The sequence below is a fragment of the Hyperolius riggenbachi genome, chromosome 10 (assembly GCF_040937935.1).
Source record: "Hyperolius riggenbachi isolate aHypRig1 chromosome 10, aHypRig1.pri, whole genome shotgun sequence".
Taxonomy (NCBI): Eukaryota; Metazoa; Chordata; class Amphibia; order Anura; family Hyperoliidae; genus Hyperolius; species Hyperolius riggenbachi.
In genome coordinates this window covers 241,203,478-241,223,135 of record NC_090655.1, presented here as the reverse complement: position 1 = coordinate 241,223,135, position 19,658 = coordinate 241,203,478, and the positions used below count along the sequence as shown (strand labels likewise).

The 19,658-nt window shown below is 45.2% G+C and overlaps 1 protein-coding gene across 1 annotated transcript; it reads left to right on the top strand.

The window, feature by feature from the left end:
* Nucleotides 1-4,888: 4,888 nt before the first annotated feature.
* LOC137536993 (zinc finger protein 300-like) lies at nucleotides 4,889-19,041 on the top strand. Its single transcript, XM_068259155.1, has 7 exons — nucleotides 4,889-4,972; nucleotides 9,893-10,012; nucleotides 11,740-11,871; nucleotides 11,953-12,076; nucleotides 12,200-12,297; nucleotides 12,677-13,166; nucleotides 17,032-19,041. The coding sequence occupies exons 1-7, from the start codon at nucleotides 4,889-4,891 to the stop codon at nucleotides 18,132-18,134; spliced, it is 2,151 nt and encodes a 716-aa protein (XP_068115256.1). The 3' UTR covers nucleotides 18,135-19,041.
* The last annotated feature ends 617 nt before the right edge of the window (nucleotides 19,042-19,658 follow it).

The window sequence follows — 19,658 nt, the reverse complement described above, 5'->3', positions numbered from 1 at the left end:
GAACAGCACAAATTCCTCCTGCACTATCAGTAATGCTACAACTACTGGAATCCTGAGCTGTACACCACAGAGCTGAATGCATGTATAATTCCCGTGGTGCAGCAGATTGCTTTCTTGCCTGGGAGCCCCATGTCTTCAATTCCAGTCTGGATCAGGACACTATCTGCATGTGGTTTATATGATATCCACATGTTTGTGTGGGTTTCCTCTGGGCACATACTGGAAAGGTAATTGGTTCTCCCTAAATTGGCCTTAGATTGTGTTGGGCATGTGATTAAGGTGGGGCTAGATTATGAGCCCCTCTTAGGGCTGGTGCACACCAAAACCCGCTAGCAGATCCGCAAAATGCTAGCAGATTTTTAAACGCTTTTTTTTATTTTTATGGGGCGTTTTGCTAGCGTTTTGCGGATTGCTGCAGCGGATTTCAGTATAGTAGATTTCATATATTGTTACAGTAAAGCTGTTACTGAACAGCTTCTGTAACAAAAACGCCTGCAAAACCGCTCTGAACAGGCGTTTTTCAGAGCGGTTTGCGTTTTTCCTATACTTAACATTGAGGCAGAAACGCACCCGCAATCCAAAAAATGCCTCACCCAGGCATTTTTCGTTTCTGCAAAACGCCTGCCGCTCTGGTGTGCACCACCCCATTGAGATACATTGACCAAGCAGATCCACAGCCGCAAGCGGATCTGAAAACGCCCAAAAAGCCGCTCGGTGTGCACCAGCCCTGAGGGACAGTCAGTGACATGACTATATAGTCTATAAAGTGCTGCAGAACATTTCAGTGCTATATAAATACATCAAAATGTGCTAGGAAATTAGACTATGGCAGGATTAGAATGTGAGCTCCTTTGAGGACAGTTACATATTATACTATATACTCCAAAAAGTGCTGAGGAAAACTTTAGCGCAAAATCCTATATAATAATTGCCCTGTCCTGCGGATGCAGGTGGCGGGCATGTGCGCATGCATTTGTGCGCGCGCATCGCGTGTGGCCGTGCGTGTGTTGTAGAAGAGGGGGACAAGGCCTAGTGCCCATTTTTAATGGGTGGCCCTTTACTTTAGTAGCTGAGTTAATATTATTATTGTGATCTGTTTATAAAGCGCCAACATATTCCGTGGCACTGTTCAAAATAAACAAACATGGGGTTCATAACAATACAGACAATGGTATACACCAATATGCAAAATACAGAATCAATACAAAATGCAGACTTGGTAATTACAGTGACAAAAGTAACATGATGAATAAAATATATCACAAATTCCAAGACACAAAAGGTGAGAGAGCCCTGCCCTTGTGAGCTTACAATCTACAGCTAGGATACTGAGTTGCATTATCCTAATTGCATACACCTGCTGGCATTTTTTCCATCTACACCTCAAGTCCTCCATAACTACTCTACACTCCACCTGACCTATGACCATGACGCCAAGGGGAGGGGTGGGGAGCAGAACAGATGCAAGGGATTTAGGAGTAAGGCTCAGTGCACACCAAAACCGCTAGCAGATCCGCAATATGTTAGCGGTTTTGGGAGCTGATTTCAGAGCGATTCTAGGTATGTTTAGAGAGGTTTTCTAAACATACCTAGCGGTTTTGCGTGCTTTTTTGTGTAGCAGATTACACATATTGTTACAGTAAAAGCTGTTACTGAACAGCTACTGTAACCAAAATGCCTGGCAAACCGCTCTGAACTAGCGTTTTTCAGAGCGGTTTGCGTTTTTCCTATACTTTACATTGAGGACGAAACGCTTCCGAAAACCGCAAACGCGCAGCAGGAGGCGCGTTTGCGGCTTGGCAAAAACCGCAAACCGCCGGTGTGCACCATCCCATTGCAATACATTAGACAAGCGTTTTTAGAGGCGGATGCGGCCGGCGGATCGCTCCAAAAACCGCTCGGTGTGCACTGGGCCTAAGACAGAACCAGCAGGGACGACTACTATAATACAGCCACTCCATTGTCTGCTCTGCAACAGGAAGGGAAGGATGAGGCTAGCCCTATTACCACCCAAGTGATTCTCATCAGAGCTCTTTATCAGGGATGAGCAACCACAGGTTCGCAAACTAAAATTGTACCCCCTTGTGCCAGAGAGGGGGGGCCACAGCAGAGAGAGTTAATTTATATTTACAACCTCCTCTGGCCACTGCGCTCCAACTATCCGACACTTGACCGATGTGAAGGAGGACAGATCAGAGGATGGAGCACCAGGGCAAGAAAACCTGAACAGATAGAAAAGCAGGATTTATACATAGCTGAGGCTTCTTCCAGACCCCCATAGTATTCATGGCCCCTCAGTTCCTTAGGACTCCCCTTTATCCTGTTGCCCCTCTTCAACAGCTGTGACTGGGCCCAATTGCAGCTGTATACATGTGCCTCCTAAATTCTGCTTCTGAGCAGCTGTGTATGGCATGCTGCTGAGAGGAGGGGCAGAGAGTATTCAGCACTCTGCCCTTCCCCTCAACCATGCCACTGAGGGGAGGGGCGAAGAGTAGATGAGGGTGATTCAGGGAGGGAGAAGGAAAGCACCATCAGTACCGGAACATGGGGAAGGGAGGGAATTGGAATAGTCTGAGGCACTGAAGATCAACAATCCACCCTGGTCACTGTACCAATGCACATGCAGACCTGTGTATAAGACCTACAATTGGGACAATAGAGAAGTAATGAGTGACAGAGGAACTGTATTACTAAATAAAGAATACCTCTCCATACAGGGACAGCTGGAGCACTATTAGTCTCTGTCCCTACTGGAGAGATTAACTCACTTCCTGAGTCCTGACAGGATGGAGGTGAAAGAATTTTTCCCAAGTCAGGACACCGGACAGCAATAAAACCCCCAAAAGAGTAACTAATGCCTTTCCACACAGTCTGAAACTAAAATAATTCACTTTTCTGAAGTTGAGATGTAATGATTATATAGAGTCCATGCAGCCCACATCTGATCACTATACTGAACTGAAGTTATTCTGGACTTAAAGAGACACTGAAGCGAAAAAAAAAATATGATATAGTGAATTGGTTGTGTACTATGAATAATTACTAGAAGATTAGCAGCAAAGAAAATATTCTCATACTTTTATTTTCAGGTATATAGTGTTTTTTCTAACATTGCATAATTCTATAATATGTGCAGATTACACAACACTCAGCATTCAAAATGAGTCTTTCAGAGCAGTCTGTGAAGTAATGACCTCTCCTTTAGCAGAGGAAAAGTAAATAGTCCAGGAACAGTTGAGATAATAAAAGTCAGATAACAGCCCTCTCCACGACTAACTTAGTCGGAGAGCTTAATGGCTTGTTTGCATAGAGATAACAACTGGAGTTTCTCAACTCTTCCTGTACTGGAAACAATTACACTGATGTCTGATCTTAATGTTTTATTTCTTAGCTGTGCTACACATACAAATCATAATATCATCATTTTTTTTTGCTTCAGTGTCTCCTTAAGTCAAGTTTTACTCACCTGGGGCTTCCCTCAACCCCCTGCAGCTATCCGGTGCCCTCGCAGCATCGCTCCGATCCTCCTTTCCCCGCCGACGGCTGCTTCCGGTTTCGGCGACAGCCGCCGACAGGCTGGGAACGCGAGTGATTCTTCGCGTTCCCAGCCACAATAGCACCCTCTATGCTGTTATTGCGGCCTTCCTGCCTTCCCCTCCCCTCTGGAGCCCTTGTCCAATCCATGGACAAAGGGCTCTTCCCCACCTCCGGTGCCCCAGGAGGAGGAGGGGGCGACGACTCCCGGGAGGGGGGGGGGGTGTTCATGGTGGCATCTGGGAGTCCCCTTTAAGAAAGGGACCCCAGATGCCCACCCCCTCCCAGGAGAAATAAGTATAGGGGTACCCCTTACCCATTTCCACAAATGGTTAAATGAAATAAAAATGCAACTACGAGAAAAGTCCTTTATTAATCTTAATTAACATAAATACTTACCTGTACTTTTAAGAAAAAGTTCCCATGCCAATATCCTCTAATCTTGCAAGCTTCACCTTGATTGAAGATCAAAGACGCACCCCCCTCCGACACACACCACCGCAGAGAACACAGCTCTAGCTATACTCTGTATAGCTAGAGCTAAAAGCATCTTTGAATTTTGGCTTTTTGGCTCCAAGTCAGAAGGATCCCCATTGGTCTGTTAAGAGATTGCACTGGATCCAATCTCTATACTGTTCCATCCCCCCCCCCCCCCCCCCCCCAGCTCACTGCAGAGAGTGTGTGAGGGTCAGTGGTGGGTACTGTAGGTTTAGAGAGGGGGAAGTGCCAATTGGTTTGATCTGTATTTTGACACTTAAAACATTACTTACGTTTCTTTACTTTTACGGATAACGCTGTGGATGTTTTTTGCAGTGTTTAAATATTTGAAATACCTGACATAATTCCTCTATTTCTACCTTTGTTACTATGACTGTTCCTTATGTGCACTGTGAAGCCGGAGGAAGTGAATAGAGCGCAGGAAGATTTGGGCGCAGCCGGCGCCACCATAGACAGTAATAGGAATTACGGCTATAGCGGCGCTCTGTAAGTAACTTCGGCGCCATCAGAAGACGGAACTGAAGTTACTTTTAAAACACTATAATTCGGCCACCAGCTATAGCTGGAAGCCAAATAAAATAATTCCCCACTATCCACGTGGACCTGGAGGGGGATTAGTAATTAACGTCGCTGGGAACTTGTGCAGCAGCAGGATTAGCCATACCGGCTGTATCCTGCTCCCAAGTCTCCCGATTTCAAATGTATGCTTGTGAAGCTGTCATAAAAAGTAATTTCCTTATGTTACACAATGACAAGTGATTGAATTGAACACTACCTGTATACGATTTTTAAACTGTAGAACACATACACGAGGGCTGCAGTTCCTCTATTCTCCACAAGATGGTATCAATTATTTATGCGGAATGGAAAGCACAGACAGGAAGATATAGTTGAAGAGGGAGGAAGTACAGAGCAGACATTGCTGGGACTGGCAGAAGAGGTAAGAAGAGAGTATCTTATATTTACACCCAGTAACCCTCATATCCGACCCTTCCCCATCACTAGCAGCTGCTGTTACACACATACAGTATAAGGCCCGGTTCACATTAGCGTTCCAGGTCCACGTTCCGTACACAGCGGATGGGGAATGGATACATTGTTAATCAATGTATCCATTCACACTCGTGCGACCGTCCGGATCCGATCCGGGAACGCAGCTCCGGGACGATCCGGCTTTTTTCCAACTTGCTCCATTTGTGCCGTCCGTCCCCGTGCGGCTGCGGACCCGGGCCGGATCCTGACCCGAACATGCGGCCATGCTGTGCAATGAGAAACGGATGTTTCTCATCACACTGGCAATAGGACCGGATGCTTCCAGCACCGGTCCTATGCCACTTGGGGGGCCCGGACTACACGCCGGTATCCCCCATGCTTGCGGTGCCTTTCTGGCACTGCAATGTATCTAGTTCAGGCTACTTTTTTGTAGCCGGAACTGATACATTCAGGACCTGCAACTTGTGTCCACCGCAGAGACCCGTACGGTATCTTTGCGGCCCCCGGACTCGGACCCCCGGACACTTGCGGACTCGAACCGCAAGTGTGAACAGGGCCTAAGGATCAGTGTATAGATAAAGTCTTTATCCTCAGCTCCTCTATCAGAGGGCTGTGAGCTGGAGAGTTCTGCACAGAGTCTTATCTGTTCCTATCACTGCACTTCTCCGGACAGAGAGCTCTGATGTTCCTGACATCTGTTGGAGACAATCTCCAAGCTTAGGAGTAAAAAGCAATGACTACTCCTGCCACCACTGGGACCTCTTTGGTCTTCTCCCTCTCTAGTTCCTCTCTCAGGCTCTGGTAGTTCTCCAGTTCCTCATTCTCATCCTTCTGATGTTGCTGTCACTTGGAGCTGCCACATCTACCACCACTGTCTTCTGGTCCCTGTCTACTACCTTGATGGCCGGTTGATTGGCCAGAGCCTGTCTGTCCATCTGGATGTAGATGTCCTACAGGATACAGGAGAGTGCCTATCGTCAACAGGTAGACAGAATCTGTCACTGGTGCAGGGAGAACAAGCAGGTCCTCAACACAGGAAAAACCGTGGAGATGATTATCGATTTCAGGAAGCAAGCTCTCCCACCACTACCAATCCAGATTGAAGGCACTGACGTGGCGATAGTTTCCTGTGTCCGTCTCTTGGGCACCACCATCTCAAATGACCTGAGATGGAAGGCTAACACTAACTCCACCGTGGTGAAGGCCCAAAAAAGACTCTTCTTCCTCCGCCAGCTGAAAAAGTTTGGCATGCCCCATCAGGTTCTCACAAGATTCTACACTGCCACCACTGAATCTATCCTCTGCTCTTCCATCCTGGTCTGGTATGCTGGTTCCTCCGCCAGCGACAGGCTAAAGCTCCAGAGGGTAATTAGATCGGCAGAGAGAACCATCAGGAAACCCCTCCCTTCACTTGACCTACTTTACAACTCGAGACTGCGCACTAGAGCGCTGAAGATAGCAAACGACCCCTCCCACCCTGGCCAGTGCTACTTCAGTCGCCTACGTTCAGGGCGGAGATTCCGGGTCATCCCCACCAGGACTACGAGACACAGGAACTCGTTCTTCCCCTCTGCCGTCAACCTCCTGAACTCCTCCCATGTTCTGCCTCCACCCGCACCATCTTAGGTTCACAGACTGGCCCTGTCACAGACATTCTGTCTGCTTGGAACTGTAAGGGCCCTGGCTGCCCTTTTCCACACAGACCTCATAGACTGGCATCATTACCCGTAGTATTTTTTGTTAAATGCTACTGTATTATCTGGTTAATTGTGTTATCATGTATGTCTCCTGTATACTGCACCACTGTCATGTTTGTTGCTGAGCTCTGTATGTGCCAAATCCAATTCCAGGCATGACCCTGTCATGCTTGGCGAAATAAATGATTCTGATTCTGCTCTTAGCCCTCTTCTCCTCTGTAACCTTCTGTGGGAATCTCCTATCATTTAGGAGGGTGTATCCCTCATGCTGTGCAGATGTTCCTGTACACAATGCAAGCTACAGCATGTGGTTGTGCCATTCAGTGTATGCTGTGCCTGCCTGTGTCTTACCTCTATGTGCTGGACTGTCCTTGAGGCTTCTCTGTACAGCTGGATTGCCAACCTAATTTTTCATTTTTAACACTAGACAAAATGCCCAAAAAATGTGGACACCCAAAATTTTGGATGGACAGTAGGCGGAGTCAACAGCACACTTTGATCCGCACCCCGCGTCCGCATGCGGTGATGCGGATCAAAGGAGGGAACGCATATATGCGTACAAGTGCACGCACAGCGTTTCCTTCCCGTCCGCAACCGCCAAGCGGATCAGGTAGGAGGGAACGCGTATATGCGTACGACTGTACGCGACCCACAGAGACCCCCAACAGGGCCGCCATGGGAATGCGGCCGACGCAAAAGGGCTCCGGAGCGCCACCATAGCCGCGGCCAAGGCGCTCCGGTGGTGATGGTGACTGGGCGGCCCAGGGGACCCGGGGCCCCGCCTGCGGGACAGCCGGGCCACCCTTTCTCCTTACCATCGATCAGGGGGTGGGGTCTTGATAGTCCGTGCCCCTCAGCGATCCCGGAGCCCTTTTGCGTCGGCCGCATTCCCATAGCAGCCCTGTTGGGGGTCTCTGTGGGTCGCGTACAGTCGTACGCATATACGCGTTCCCTCCTACCTTATCCGCTTGGCGGTTTGCGGACGCGAAGGAAACGCTGTGCGTGCACTTGTACGCATATATGCGTTCCCTCCTTTGATCTGCATCACCGCATGCGGACGCGGGGGGAACGCCATGCGTACATGCGGAGAATTGGATGCATCACGCCTCTGCCTCCACCTCTCACTCACCACCTGCATCCTGTGGTGGTGGGGTGGGAGTGATCATGGGGGGGCGTGGTAGCATCCTCTGGCCGCCCAGTGCCATTTTAGGCCGGCTCCTCTCTCCCACAGGCAGCAAAACTTCTGAGCCTGCCCTGATGATGCTGGTAATCTCACCAGTGAAACCGGTTGGCCTCTAAGGCTCTCTTTGTGACCAGACACACTTGTGGTGGCAGCACATGGGCTCCTGTGGATGTACTTTGCAGTGACCAGCTACTCAGATGAGTATACCTCAATGACATGCATTTCTACTGGTGACTTGAAAACAGCCTCCTATGGAGTAACCACTGTTTACCATATGATCATTGAAACAGCTTCCTAGGATGCACCTATATGCTGCTATATGCTGTTGTTTGCTGGAACTTTGAGTTTGTCTATGTCAAGTTGATGCTGCTGAAGGGATGACCCTGGCGGATTGTTCCATGAATGAACTATATCAACTTTAATATCACACCATCCGTACCTGCATATGTCTGTGGTTTAAACACTTGCCTGTGAATCTGTCTCAGAATGTGCTTCTGATTGGGGCACTAACTCTGGTGAATTGCTTGTTGCTCCTGGGGCTTGCGGATGTGTCAGGCTTGCTGAGAATATAATTTTTTGTTTACTAGCCCGAAGTGCTTGCCACATACAGTGTGTGCCTATCAATCTACCTCTGTGCACCTGGCCATTGTCATAGCTCATAAATGAGACAGCTTGCCTGACCTGTGGACCTGCACATCAATTATTTTGTGATAACATATGCAGTAAGACCACCTATTGTGATGGATTGAATCTCTCTATCAGCCGTTATTCAGCCTTTTGATCCTGCAAATCACTGGAAATATTATAGCAACACAGCCAGTATCTGATACACCTGTGCTTTTCTACTAGGATGTCTTTTTCCATTTAGGTCCTGGACACTTGGCCTTTAAAACCAATGATATATTTCTCTCCAAGGTATTTTGTTTCAATGTTACCTGCTAGGAGTCGCTTCCCCCTTTTTTGCATTAAGATATTTGATGGATTGCGCACTATCAATATTTTTTTAGGGGATCCCCTACATTTTTCCATCTGGCCTAGACATGGTGGCCCACCTGTGTGTTCTGGTCAATTTTAAATAGATTTACATATATATGTGTTTGTATTTTGGTCATTAATAAAATTTGTACTTTTATATATAATTTATTTCCTCCTGCTTCCTTAGTCTTACATTGGTCATATTGAGAAGTCTCAGACTTGTGGAGGATTATCTGTGATAGGAATTTTTAGGACCCATTTGTCTAAATTCCAATTCACATCATAAGACACAAGACAGGCAGTCCTATGATGTGAATTGGAACTCTGAGATTGTAGCTGTACATCCTGTCCGCAATGCCTGAAGACGTTGTGATTGAAGAATGAATAGAGAACTGTTCATATAAAACCCTGATTGTTTTCTGTGTATGAGTTATCACCAGCTTCTCAGCGAAGCAGCGGCTCTTCCGACAGAGCAGAGCCTGCCTAACTGAGCCACTCACAGGTTAGCAGGCTCCTCTGGCTGCTGCAATGTCTGGCTGCTGCAATGCTGCATTCTGGACAGAACCTTGCTGGGGAAGAACATGGTGACCTTCACTGGCATGCTGCATGCTGGACCCACAACATGCGGTGCTCAGCCTCACATTTCTCTTGCACAACCGCTGCTGCTTTTGGATTAGACAATGGGTGTTCTGGGAGTCCTGGTGTCTTTTTTGAGTCAGCTGCTCAGGGGATCAGCCAGGCTTCTGAGGCTGAAGGTCGTGGTGATAATTTCACTTTTTGGATGGACACCTATTTTAAAATATGAGCAGAAACAGACACTGGCTTTTTAGGGGCATTTGGACGGACTGTCCATCCAAATAAGGATGCTTGGCAACCCTGCTGTACAGCCTGCATCTTAGCTCTGATATAGGGTCTGTGCTTAGTGCATGTAACACTCATACTGTACTTATAACCCTAATACAGCCCAGGTCCCTGTAGTCTAGATAATTCCTATGTTGTTATCTGCCTACAGATAAAGACTTCTTGTATGGATCACATGACCACATCAGTGAGGATGGATGAGGACTGGAGTCACATGACTGAGAGGATATTAAACCTCACCCTGGAGATCATCTGCCTGCTGACTGAAGAGGTGAGCAGGATTTTGGGAGGTCACATGACCTCACTTATTAAAAAAATACAAACGCAACCAGTACAAGTTTGATCCTGTAAATTGGTTAACACAGGCTGTGGCATAAAGTGTTAGCTCATCTATGTGCTGCACACTGCTCTCCATCATCCTGACATGTCCGCCTTCCATCTGTGAAGGAAGAAGTGTCGGGAAGATGCAGCGCAGCATACAGTGCAGCCGTGAGAGATGTCGAAATAGGTGAGCTAACACTTTATGTGCCTACCAATACACAGGTGTAGTTTCGTACCCTCCGGCTCATCACTAGTGGTGAGTAATATTGTGGTAGGATCACATGACATCACTCTTCTGTCTAATAAAGCAAACCTGTAAGTTTAGGTGGGGAAAAGATACCTCTGTAGAGGGAAGCTTCTTGATCCTCCAAAAACTTCCCATATACTCCTCCAGGCCTCTGCCTGGGACCCTCTGACATTTAACAACCACACTTCCGTATCTAAATGAGCGTGGCCACACTGTGCAGACACACTTCATGGACTATGTCAGTGCAGTAGTAGCATGAAGGTGCTTGTGCTCGAGTGGCTGCAAGCGTCAGCGCAGTGTGGCCACGCGTGTACACAGATGGGAGCACGGCTGCGCAAATCTCTTATACAAGATTTGTAAAGAGGTCTAAAACTCAAAAACGCATCTGTGCTGGAAATCATTAGGCACAGCATAAAACTACCAAAAGATCAGGAAAGTCTGGTTTTAATTCATTGACAGGCTTTGTTCCTCTTCACGAAATTTTATTGACAAATTGCCTGCTTGCTGGAGAGATTATCAGATTGTCTTGTAATTAAGTAATTCCTGAGCCAAAAAAAATAGATAAGGTTCTCTACTTCACCCCTGCATTTCATACCTATTTACTGTGCACAAACAGCTGAATGCAATCTGATCATTTTAGAACAACAATCTTATTAGTTGGGTCCTGAGTAAAGAAGAAACTTGAATTTTAAAACCTTCCAACAACTTTGAAACTCTCTCTCCCTCTCCCTCTCTCTCATATCTCTCTCTCTCTCTCTCTCTCTCTCACTATGTGTATGTATGTATGTATGTATATATGTGTGTGTGTGTCTATATAAATATATATATATATATATATATATATATATATATATATATATATATATATATATATATATGTATATATATATATATGTACAGAGGGGCTGCAGCACACAACAGGAAACCAGTGACAGGGGCTCTTGGTTACGCTTTTAACGCGCTTAAGCTCACCAACTGCGCCAAAGTGTCCCCAATCTGGTGAGTCCTACTCTACCATGCAAAATGCCAGTTTTTATAAGCAGTCTAGTGGGAACTAAACCAAAAACCCTAAAATGTCAACTAGATGGGAAAAAAAGAAATTAAAAACACCTCACCCTTCACCTAGCTACCAAACGAACTCTCTTAACATGTGCAAAGCACTCATTTATATACTTAACTGTGCTAGAGGTGGGCGTGGTCATGCAGGCTCACAGGGGAAAATTATAAATAAATTACCAAGGGGTGAGCAGCACAAACCAAATTTTTATATATATATATATATATATATATATATATATATATATATATATATATATATATATATATATTAAATTTGAGTGTCAAACCACTTTAATAAAACACAGACCTGACCAGAGAGGTGAGGAGAATTTTGGGAGGTCACATAACATTGCTGGTGTTTTTCAATACAGGGTTTTCCTCCTGTGAAGTCTGGTGACCAGGTGACAATTACAGTTCCACCACCTCACTTCCTGGTGCCTGAGAGAAACATGAAGAAGATTCTACAAGTCATCAACAAGCTCACTGAGTTGCTGATGGGAGAGGTGAGCAGTGCTGGGAATTATTGGACATTGCCCAGTAATGGCAAGGGAGATGTCTGTACTGACTGTGTCATTGTGTGTCAGGTTCCTATAGGTTGTCAGGATGTCCCAACCTTCTCCTCCAAGGAGGAGTGGCAGAATGTAGAAGGACACAAAGACCTCCCCAAGGACATCATGATGGAGAACCAGCCGCCTCTCACATCACCAGGTAAGAGGAAACTTTAATTTCTTGTAGCAGAGAGCAGTATGGAGGGTTCACCTAGATCCCCTCCTCATCATCTGATAATTACATAGAGACAAAGTATGCAGTCAGTATGTGTGTTTTCTACAGATGCATCCAATAACAAAAACCAACCAGAGAGATGTACAGGTCCTCTTTATGCTGAGGTTTGTCCACAGGAAGATCTCACCATTCCCCACCATTATCAGGTAGGTTGAACTAAAAGGCTTAAAGGACTCCCAAGGCAAAAAACCTAAATCTATCTTTACTTACCTGGGGTTTCTTTCAGCCCCTAGAAGACAGTCGGGTTTTTTGCCGCAACTTCGGTCCCCCCCAGGGTCCCACTGGCGCCATGTAAGGATCACCCCATGTCACTGGGTGTGTACTGCACCTGCTCAGTAGTACTGCACATACCCAGCACGGACCCGATAACAGGGATGCGTTTGCACACAGGCACTTGCACACACATGCGCAGAAGCACCAAACTTTAAAGTCCTTTAAAGCTAAAAAGTGACTCCAAACTCTTACAAATGATATTCTGTTGTTACAGTTTATTAAATCTTACCATTCAATTTTTTTTTAATATAGCGTGTAGAATTTATTGCTCTTAAAACTGATATTGAAGAGAGTCATGTGAAGTTTCAACAGCAATCTGAAGTGGAAGGTAAACTAATAAAGTTAATGAAAAAGGAAGAAGAAGAGACCTGTGTGAGGAGTGATCAGCAGACTATGGAGGAGGGTGACATGATGAGGACATTTAAAGAGGAGGAAGAGACATATGTGAGAAGTGATCAGCAGTCTATGGAGGAGGGTGACATGATGAGGACAATTAAAGAGGAGGAAGAGACATATGTGAGAAGTGATCAGCAGACTATGGAGGAGGGTGACATGATGAGGACAATTAAAGAGGAAGAAGAAAAGACATATGTAAGAGGTGATTGTCTCTCTACGGAGGAGGGTGAAATGTTAAGGATAACTAATGAAGGAACGTATATAAGAAGTGATCATCACCCTACAGAAGATGACAACAAAATTCAAACTATTGAAGAAGACAAATTGCCTCCGAATATTAGCGGAGGTAAGTTATAAACACCAAATGCTGAAATAGTTTTAATTTTCACCTGATAAGGTTAGACTGGACTAATGGTTCAGGGCTGCTGAGTACAAATGAAGGGAGTCAAGCTAGTGATGGGTTAAGAGAAGTTTTAGATAAAGGACACAGCAGGTGCAGGTGATGCTTGAAATATGGGACAGGTTAAGGTGCAGTTAAGAGAGCGACCGCATCCAGTGGTTGGATAGTTAAGGGCTCTGCCTCTGACACAGGAGACCAGGGTTCAAATCTTAGCTCTGCCTGTTCAGTAAGCCAGCTGCTATTCAGTAGGAGATCTTAGGCAAGTCTCCCTAACACTGCTAACGCCTATAGAGCGTGCCCTAGTGGCACCATACTGTGCACCATATGAAAGGCCCATCTCCATTCCTCAGTATAACATAGCACCAACAAATGGGGAGGAGACACTGTACACGATATGAAAGGTCCATCTCCATTCCTCAGTATAACATCATAGTACCAACACAGGAGGAGGAGATACTGTACACCATAGGAGAGGCCCATCTCCATTCCTCAGTATAACATCATAGTACCAACACATGAGGAGGGGATACTGTACACCATATGAAAGGCCCATCTCCATTCCTCAGTATAACATCATAGCACCAACAAATGAGGAGGTGATACTGTACACCATATGAAAGGCCCATCTCCATTCCTCAGTATAACATCATAGCACCAACAAATGAGGAGGTGATACTGTACACCATATGAAAGGCCCATCTCCATTCCTCAGTATAACATCATAGCACCAACAACTGAGGAGGTGATACTGTACACCATATGAGAGGCCCATCTCCATTCCTCAGTATAACATCATAGCACCAACAACTGAGGAGGTGATACTGTACACCATATGAAAGCCCCATCTTCATTCCTCAGTATAACATCATAGCACCAACAACTGAGGAGGAGACACTGTACACGATATGAAAGGTCCATCTCCATTCCTCAGTATAACATCATAGCACCAACAAATGAGGAGGAGATACTGTACACCATATGAGAGGCCCATCTCCATTCCTCAGTATAACATCATAGTACCAACAAATGAGGAGGTGATACTGTACACCATATGAAAGGCCCATCTCCATTCCTCAGTATAACATCATAGCACCAACAAACAAATGAGGAGGTGATACTGTACACCATATGAGAGCCCCATCTCCATTCCTCAGTATAACATCATAGCACCAACAACTGAGGAGGAGACACTGTACACGATATGAAAGGTCCATCTCCATTCCTCAGTATAACATCATAGCACCAACAAATGAGGAGGATATACTGTACACCATATGAAAGGCCCATCTCTATTCCTCAGTATAATACCATAGCACCAACAAACGAGGAGGAGATACTGTACACCATATTAAAGGTTCATCGCCATTCCTCAGTATAACATCATAGTACCAACAAATGAGGAGGATATACTGTACACCATATGAAAGGCCCATCTCTATTCCTCAGTATAACATCATAGTACCAACACATGAGGAGGGGATACTGTACACCATATGAAAGGCCCATCTCCATTCCTCAGTATAACATCATAGCACCAACAAATGTGGAGGAGATACTGTACACCATATGGAAGGCCCATCTCCATTCCTCAGTATAACATCATAGTACCAACAAATGAGGAGGAGATACTGTACACCATATGAAAGGCCCATCTCCATTCCCCAGTATAACATCATAGTACCAACAAATGAGGAGGAGATACTGTACACCATATGGAAGGCCCATCTCCATTCCTCAGTATAACATCACAGCACCAACAAATGAGGAGGAGATACTGTACACCATATAAAAGCCCATCTCCACTTCTCAGTATAACATCATAGTACCAACAAATGAGGAGGAGATACTGTACACCATATGAAAGGCCCATCCCCATTCCTCAGTATAACATCATAGCACCAACAAATGTGGAGGAGATACTGTACACCATATGGAAGGCCCATCTCCATTCCTCAGTATAACATCATAGTACCAACACATGAGGAGGAGATACTGTACACCATATGAGAGGCCCATCTCCATTCCTCAGTATAACATCATAGTACCAACAAATGAGGAGAAGATACTGTACACCATATGAAAGGCCCATCTCCATTCCTCAGTATAACATCATAGCACCAACAAATGAGGAGGAGATACTCTACACCAGGGGTCTCAAACTCAATTTACCTGGGGGCCGCAGGAGGCAAAGCCAGGATGAGGCTGGGCCGCATAAGGGATTTCACAATCAGCAAACGCCTCACCCCCCCCCCCCCCCCCCCCCCCCCCCTTGCATTGATTTTTATTTCAAAATCAAATTCACACTGAAGCGAACTATTTTGCCCATTTTACCTTATAGTTCGCTTCAGTGCTCCCATTACAAGTGATCCGCCGTGTCCCCGCCGTAAAACGATTGCTGCAGAGCCCCCAAATCGCCCAAGGGGCAATCTGTGGCATTTCCTGGAAGGGGCAGAGCTTGCGGCGCCGCCTCTGCCCGCCCCTCTCACTCTTCCTTCACAGGGAGGGGCGGGGGAGAGGCGGCGATCCGTGCGGCGATTGACGTCAGGAGGGGCAGAGCTGAAGCTGAAAGCTCTGCCCCTTCCAGGAAATGCCGGCGGATTGCCCCCTGGGCGATTTAGGGGCTCTGCAGCCCTCATTTAACGGCGGGGATGCAGCAGATTACTTGGGAGGACTGAAGCGAACTATAAGGAAGCTTTTGCCGGCGCGGGCCACAAAATATTGTATCGAGGGCCGCAAATGGCCCGCGGGCCGCGAGTTTGAGACCCCTGCTCTACACCATATGAAAGGCCCATCTCCATTCCTCAGTATAACATCATAGCACCAACAAATGAGGAGGAGATACCGTACACCATATGAAAGGTCCATCTCCATTCCCCTGTATAACATCATAGCAGCAACACATGGGGAGGAGATACTGTACACCATATGAAAGGCCCATCTCCATTCCTCAGTATAACATCATAGCACCAACAAATGAGGAGGAGATACTGTACACCATATGAAAGGCCCATCTCCATTCCTCAGTGTAACATCATAGTACAACAAATGAGGAGGAGATACTGTACACCATATGAAAGGCCCATCTCCATTCCTCAGTATAACATCATAGTACCAACAAATGAGGAGGAGATAAAATGTACACCATATGAAAGGCCCATCCCCATTCCTCAGTATAACGTAGTACAGTTATGTTGAAGAGGTGGCACACCTTACCCCAGGTGTGGGTGCTATAACCTGTGGATGCTGAGCCAAACATCCGAGTAACAAGCAAGTAGAAAGTCCAGGTTAGCACACCGTTTTAAGATGCAAATTGCTTCTATGTATTGCTTCATTGGCACATGAATATTATATTCATGTGCCAATGAAGCAATAAATTGAAGCAATTTGCATCTTAAAACGATGTGCTAACCTGGACTTTCTACTTGCTCATTCCTCAGTATAATATCATAGCACCAACAAATGAGGAGGAGACATTGTACACCATATGAAAGGTCTATCTCCATTCCTCAGTATAACATCATAGCACCACCACATGAGGAGGAAATACTGTACACCATATGAAAGGTACATCTCCATTCCTCAGTATAACATCTTAGTACCAACAAATGAGGAGGAGACATTGTACACCATATTACACTGTGATTCCATTTATTTTGTTGTACTGTGTCTTAGCAGGTGGCTACTACTTTTATGTTGGGATTATATTATATTATATTTACTTATTTCCATTCCATAGCTCTGTTAAGGTGTTACCAATGGCGGGTTAGTACATATAAATTCAGTCTCTAAAGAAAATGCAATTTCCCAACAGATGATGGACGTGATGTCGGGAACTCTTCAGAGGGACATCTTCATCCAAGGAATACAGCACTGATGTCACATCAGAACAATGACGCAGGCATCCGTCCTTTATCATGTTCAGAGTGTGGAAAAAGTTTTAAGTGTAAAAGAGGCCTCCTAAGACATCAGGCAATTCACACAGGATTCTATCCTTTATCATGTTCAGAATGTGGGAAAGGTTTTAATAGCAAAACAGAGCTTCTTAGACACCAGAGACACCACACAGGCGAGCAGCCTTTTTCATGTTCAGAGTGTGGGAAATGTTTTTCTCGGAAAGGTAGCCTAGTTACTCACCAGAGAAGTCACACAGGTGAGCACCCGTTCTCATGTTCAAAGTGTGGGAAAGGTTTTGTTAGGAAAAGAGACCTTCTTATACACCAGAGAATTCACACAGGGGAACGTCCATTTTCATGTTCAGAGTGTGGGAAAGGTTTTGATAGGAAAGGAGACCTTCTTATACACCAGAGAATTCACACAGGGGAACGTCCATTTTCATGTTCAGAGTGTGGGAAAGGTTTTGATAGGAAAGGAGTCCTTCTTATACACCAGAAAAGTCACAGAGGTGAGCAGCCATTCTCATGTTCCGAGTGTGGGAAAGGTTTTAATCATAAAATATACCTTCTCAGACACCAAAGAATTCACACAGGTATCTATCCGTTGTCATGTTCAGAATGTGGGAAAGGTTTTAATGACAATAGAGACCTTCTTAGACACCAGACAAGCCACACAGGTGAGCGACCTTTTTCATGTTCAGAGTGTGGGAAAGGTTTTTCTCAAAAAGTAAGGCTTGTTAGTCACCAAAGAACTCACACAGGTGAGCGCCCATTCTCATGCTCAGAGTGTGGGAAAGCTTTCGGTAAGAAAGGAAATCTTCTAAGACACCTGTCACTTCACACAGGAGAGCGTTCATTCTCTTGTTCAGAGTGTGGAAAAAAATTTAATCAGAAAAAAAATTTGCTTAGACACTACAGTAGTCATACAGGCATCTTTCCTTTATCTTGTCCAGCGTGTGGGAAAGGTTTTAGTGATCAATGTTCTCTTCTAAGACATCAGAAAACTCACTCAGGTGAGTGACCCTTTTCATGTTCAGAATGAGGTAAATGGTTTTCTTAGAAAGTAAACCTAGTTACGCACCAGAGAAGTCACAGGTGAGCACCCATTCTCATGTTCAAAGTGTAGGAAAGGTGTTGGTAGTAAAGTAGAGCCACACATACACCAGAGGAGAGAACACCCTTTTCATGCATAGAATGTGGGAAATGCTTTTCTCACAGAGGACAATTACTTTCACATGAAAAATAGTCACACAGCTGAGCATCTATTTCCATTTTATGAGTGTGGGAAATCTTTCTGTGAGACATTTTGCCTGATGCAGGAAACCATGGTAATATTGCTGTGCTTAAACATCGCACTGCAATATTACCCTAACTGTGTACTGCCAATTACACTATAAACAGGACCCGCGGTACTCGACTATACCATGACTGTTGCTAAGGTAAGGCACGCCACTAACGGTAACGCTCATTAGTAACGTGCATTACCATATCAATGTTAGAATAACTGTCTGCAGCTGCTGACCTCGTCTAATCTGTTACTTTTTGCAGAGAAGGATAAATGCGTTAATTTGCAGCCGGAAGCCATGTGGATTCTGATAGCGGATGTAAGACTCATGTGACTCACAGGTGGATTATGGGTAACTGGAAATATGCCAGCTAGGATTAGTGTATAAATAAGCCCAGTAGCTCCACAGATGGCTTGCTGCATCCCAGATATCATATCATATGGCTGGGGAGAGAGAGAGAGAGAGAGAGAGAGAGAGAGAGGATGGTAATGTATGGAAATGATACTTTGTTTACGTCATTCTGATGTCCAAAACTTTACTGCGGACATCTTATCACTGTCTTGTGTTTTCAAAAGATTCATAAATGATTCTCTGAATTAGCTGTGACCATTTTACATGTATGTGAATGTAATAAAGATACTTTTTATGGGAACAGATTTCCATCTGTATTGTTAGAGTGAAGGTTATTATAGAAGATATTCCTATATGTGCCTTGTTCTACACCACAGCCTTTCTTTCAGCTCCAACCAGTCTGGCCATTCTCTCCAGAGGAGGGGACAGTTCGTGACAGGAATTATTACACCTCCTTTATGACATTTTAGCAGTGCAACTAATCGGACTACAGCTCATGTTGGTACTTCAGTTCCCAACACAAGGGGCTTGATTCTCTAAGACAAATAGCATGCCTTATCCAAGTTAACACTCCTTATCAAAGTTAACATGCCTTATCAGAGTAGCATAGCAAGCACTATGAAACCCGCAGGGGCTCAGAGCAGGGCGACTGGAGCTCTCGTCATTGCCAATTAGCAGGCATAAGTTCGTAGCTCTCTCTATGCTACTTTGATAAGGCGTGTTAACTTTGATAAGGAGTGTTATCTCTGATAAGGAGTGTTAACTTGGATAAGGCATGCTATTTTTCTTAGTGAATCAAGGACATACTGTGCAAAATAGTAATGGTGTAACATGGACTGTAATATATAATTGTCTTCACATCTCCAAAAACTGTCTAGTTTGGATCAGCGTAGTATGGATACAGAGAC

Coding starts and splice junctions, on each gene's coding strand:
- LOC137536993 (XM_068259155.1), top strand. CDS start 4,889: ATGCGGAATGGAAAGCACAGACAGGAAGATATAGTTGAAGAGGGAGGA. Junction 11,872..11,952: donor CTGAGTTGCTGATGGGAGAG/GTGAGCAGTGCT, acceptor ATTGTGTGTCAG/GTTCCTATAGGTTGTCAGGA. Junction 13,167..17,031: donor GCCTCCGAATATTAGCGGAG/GTAAGTTATAAA, acceptor ATTTCCCAACAG/ATGATGGACGTGATGTCGGG.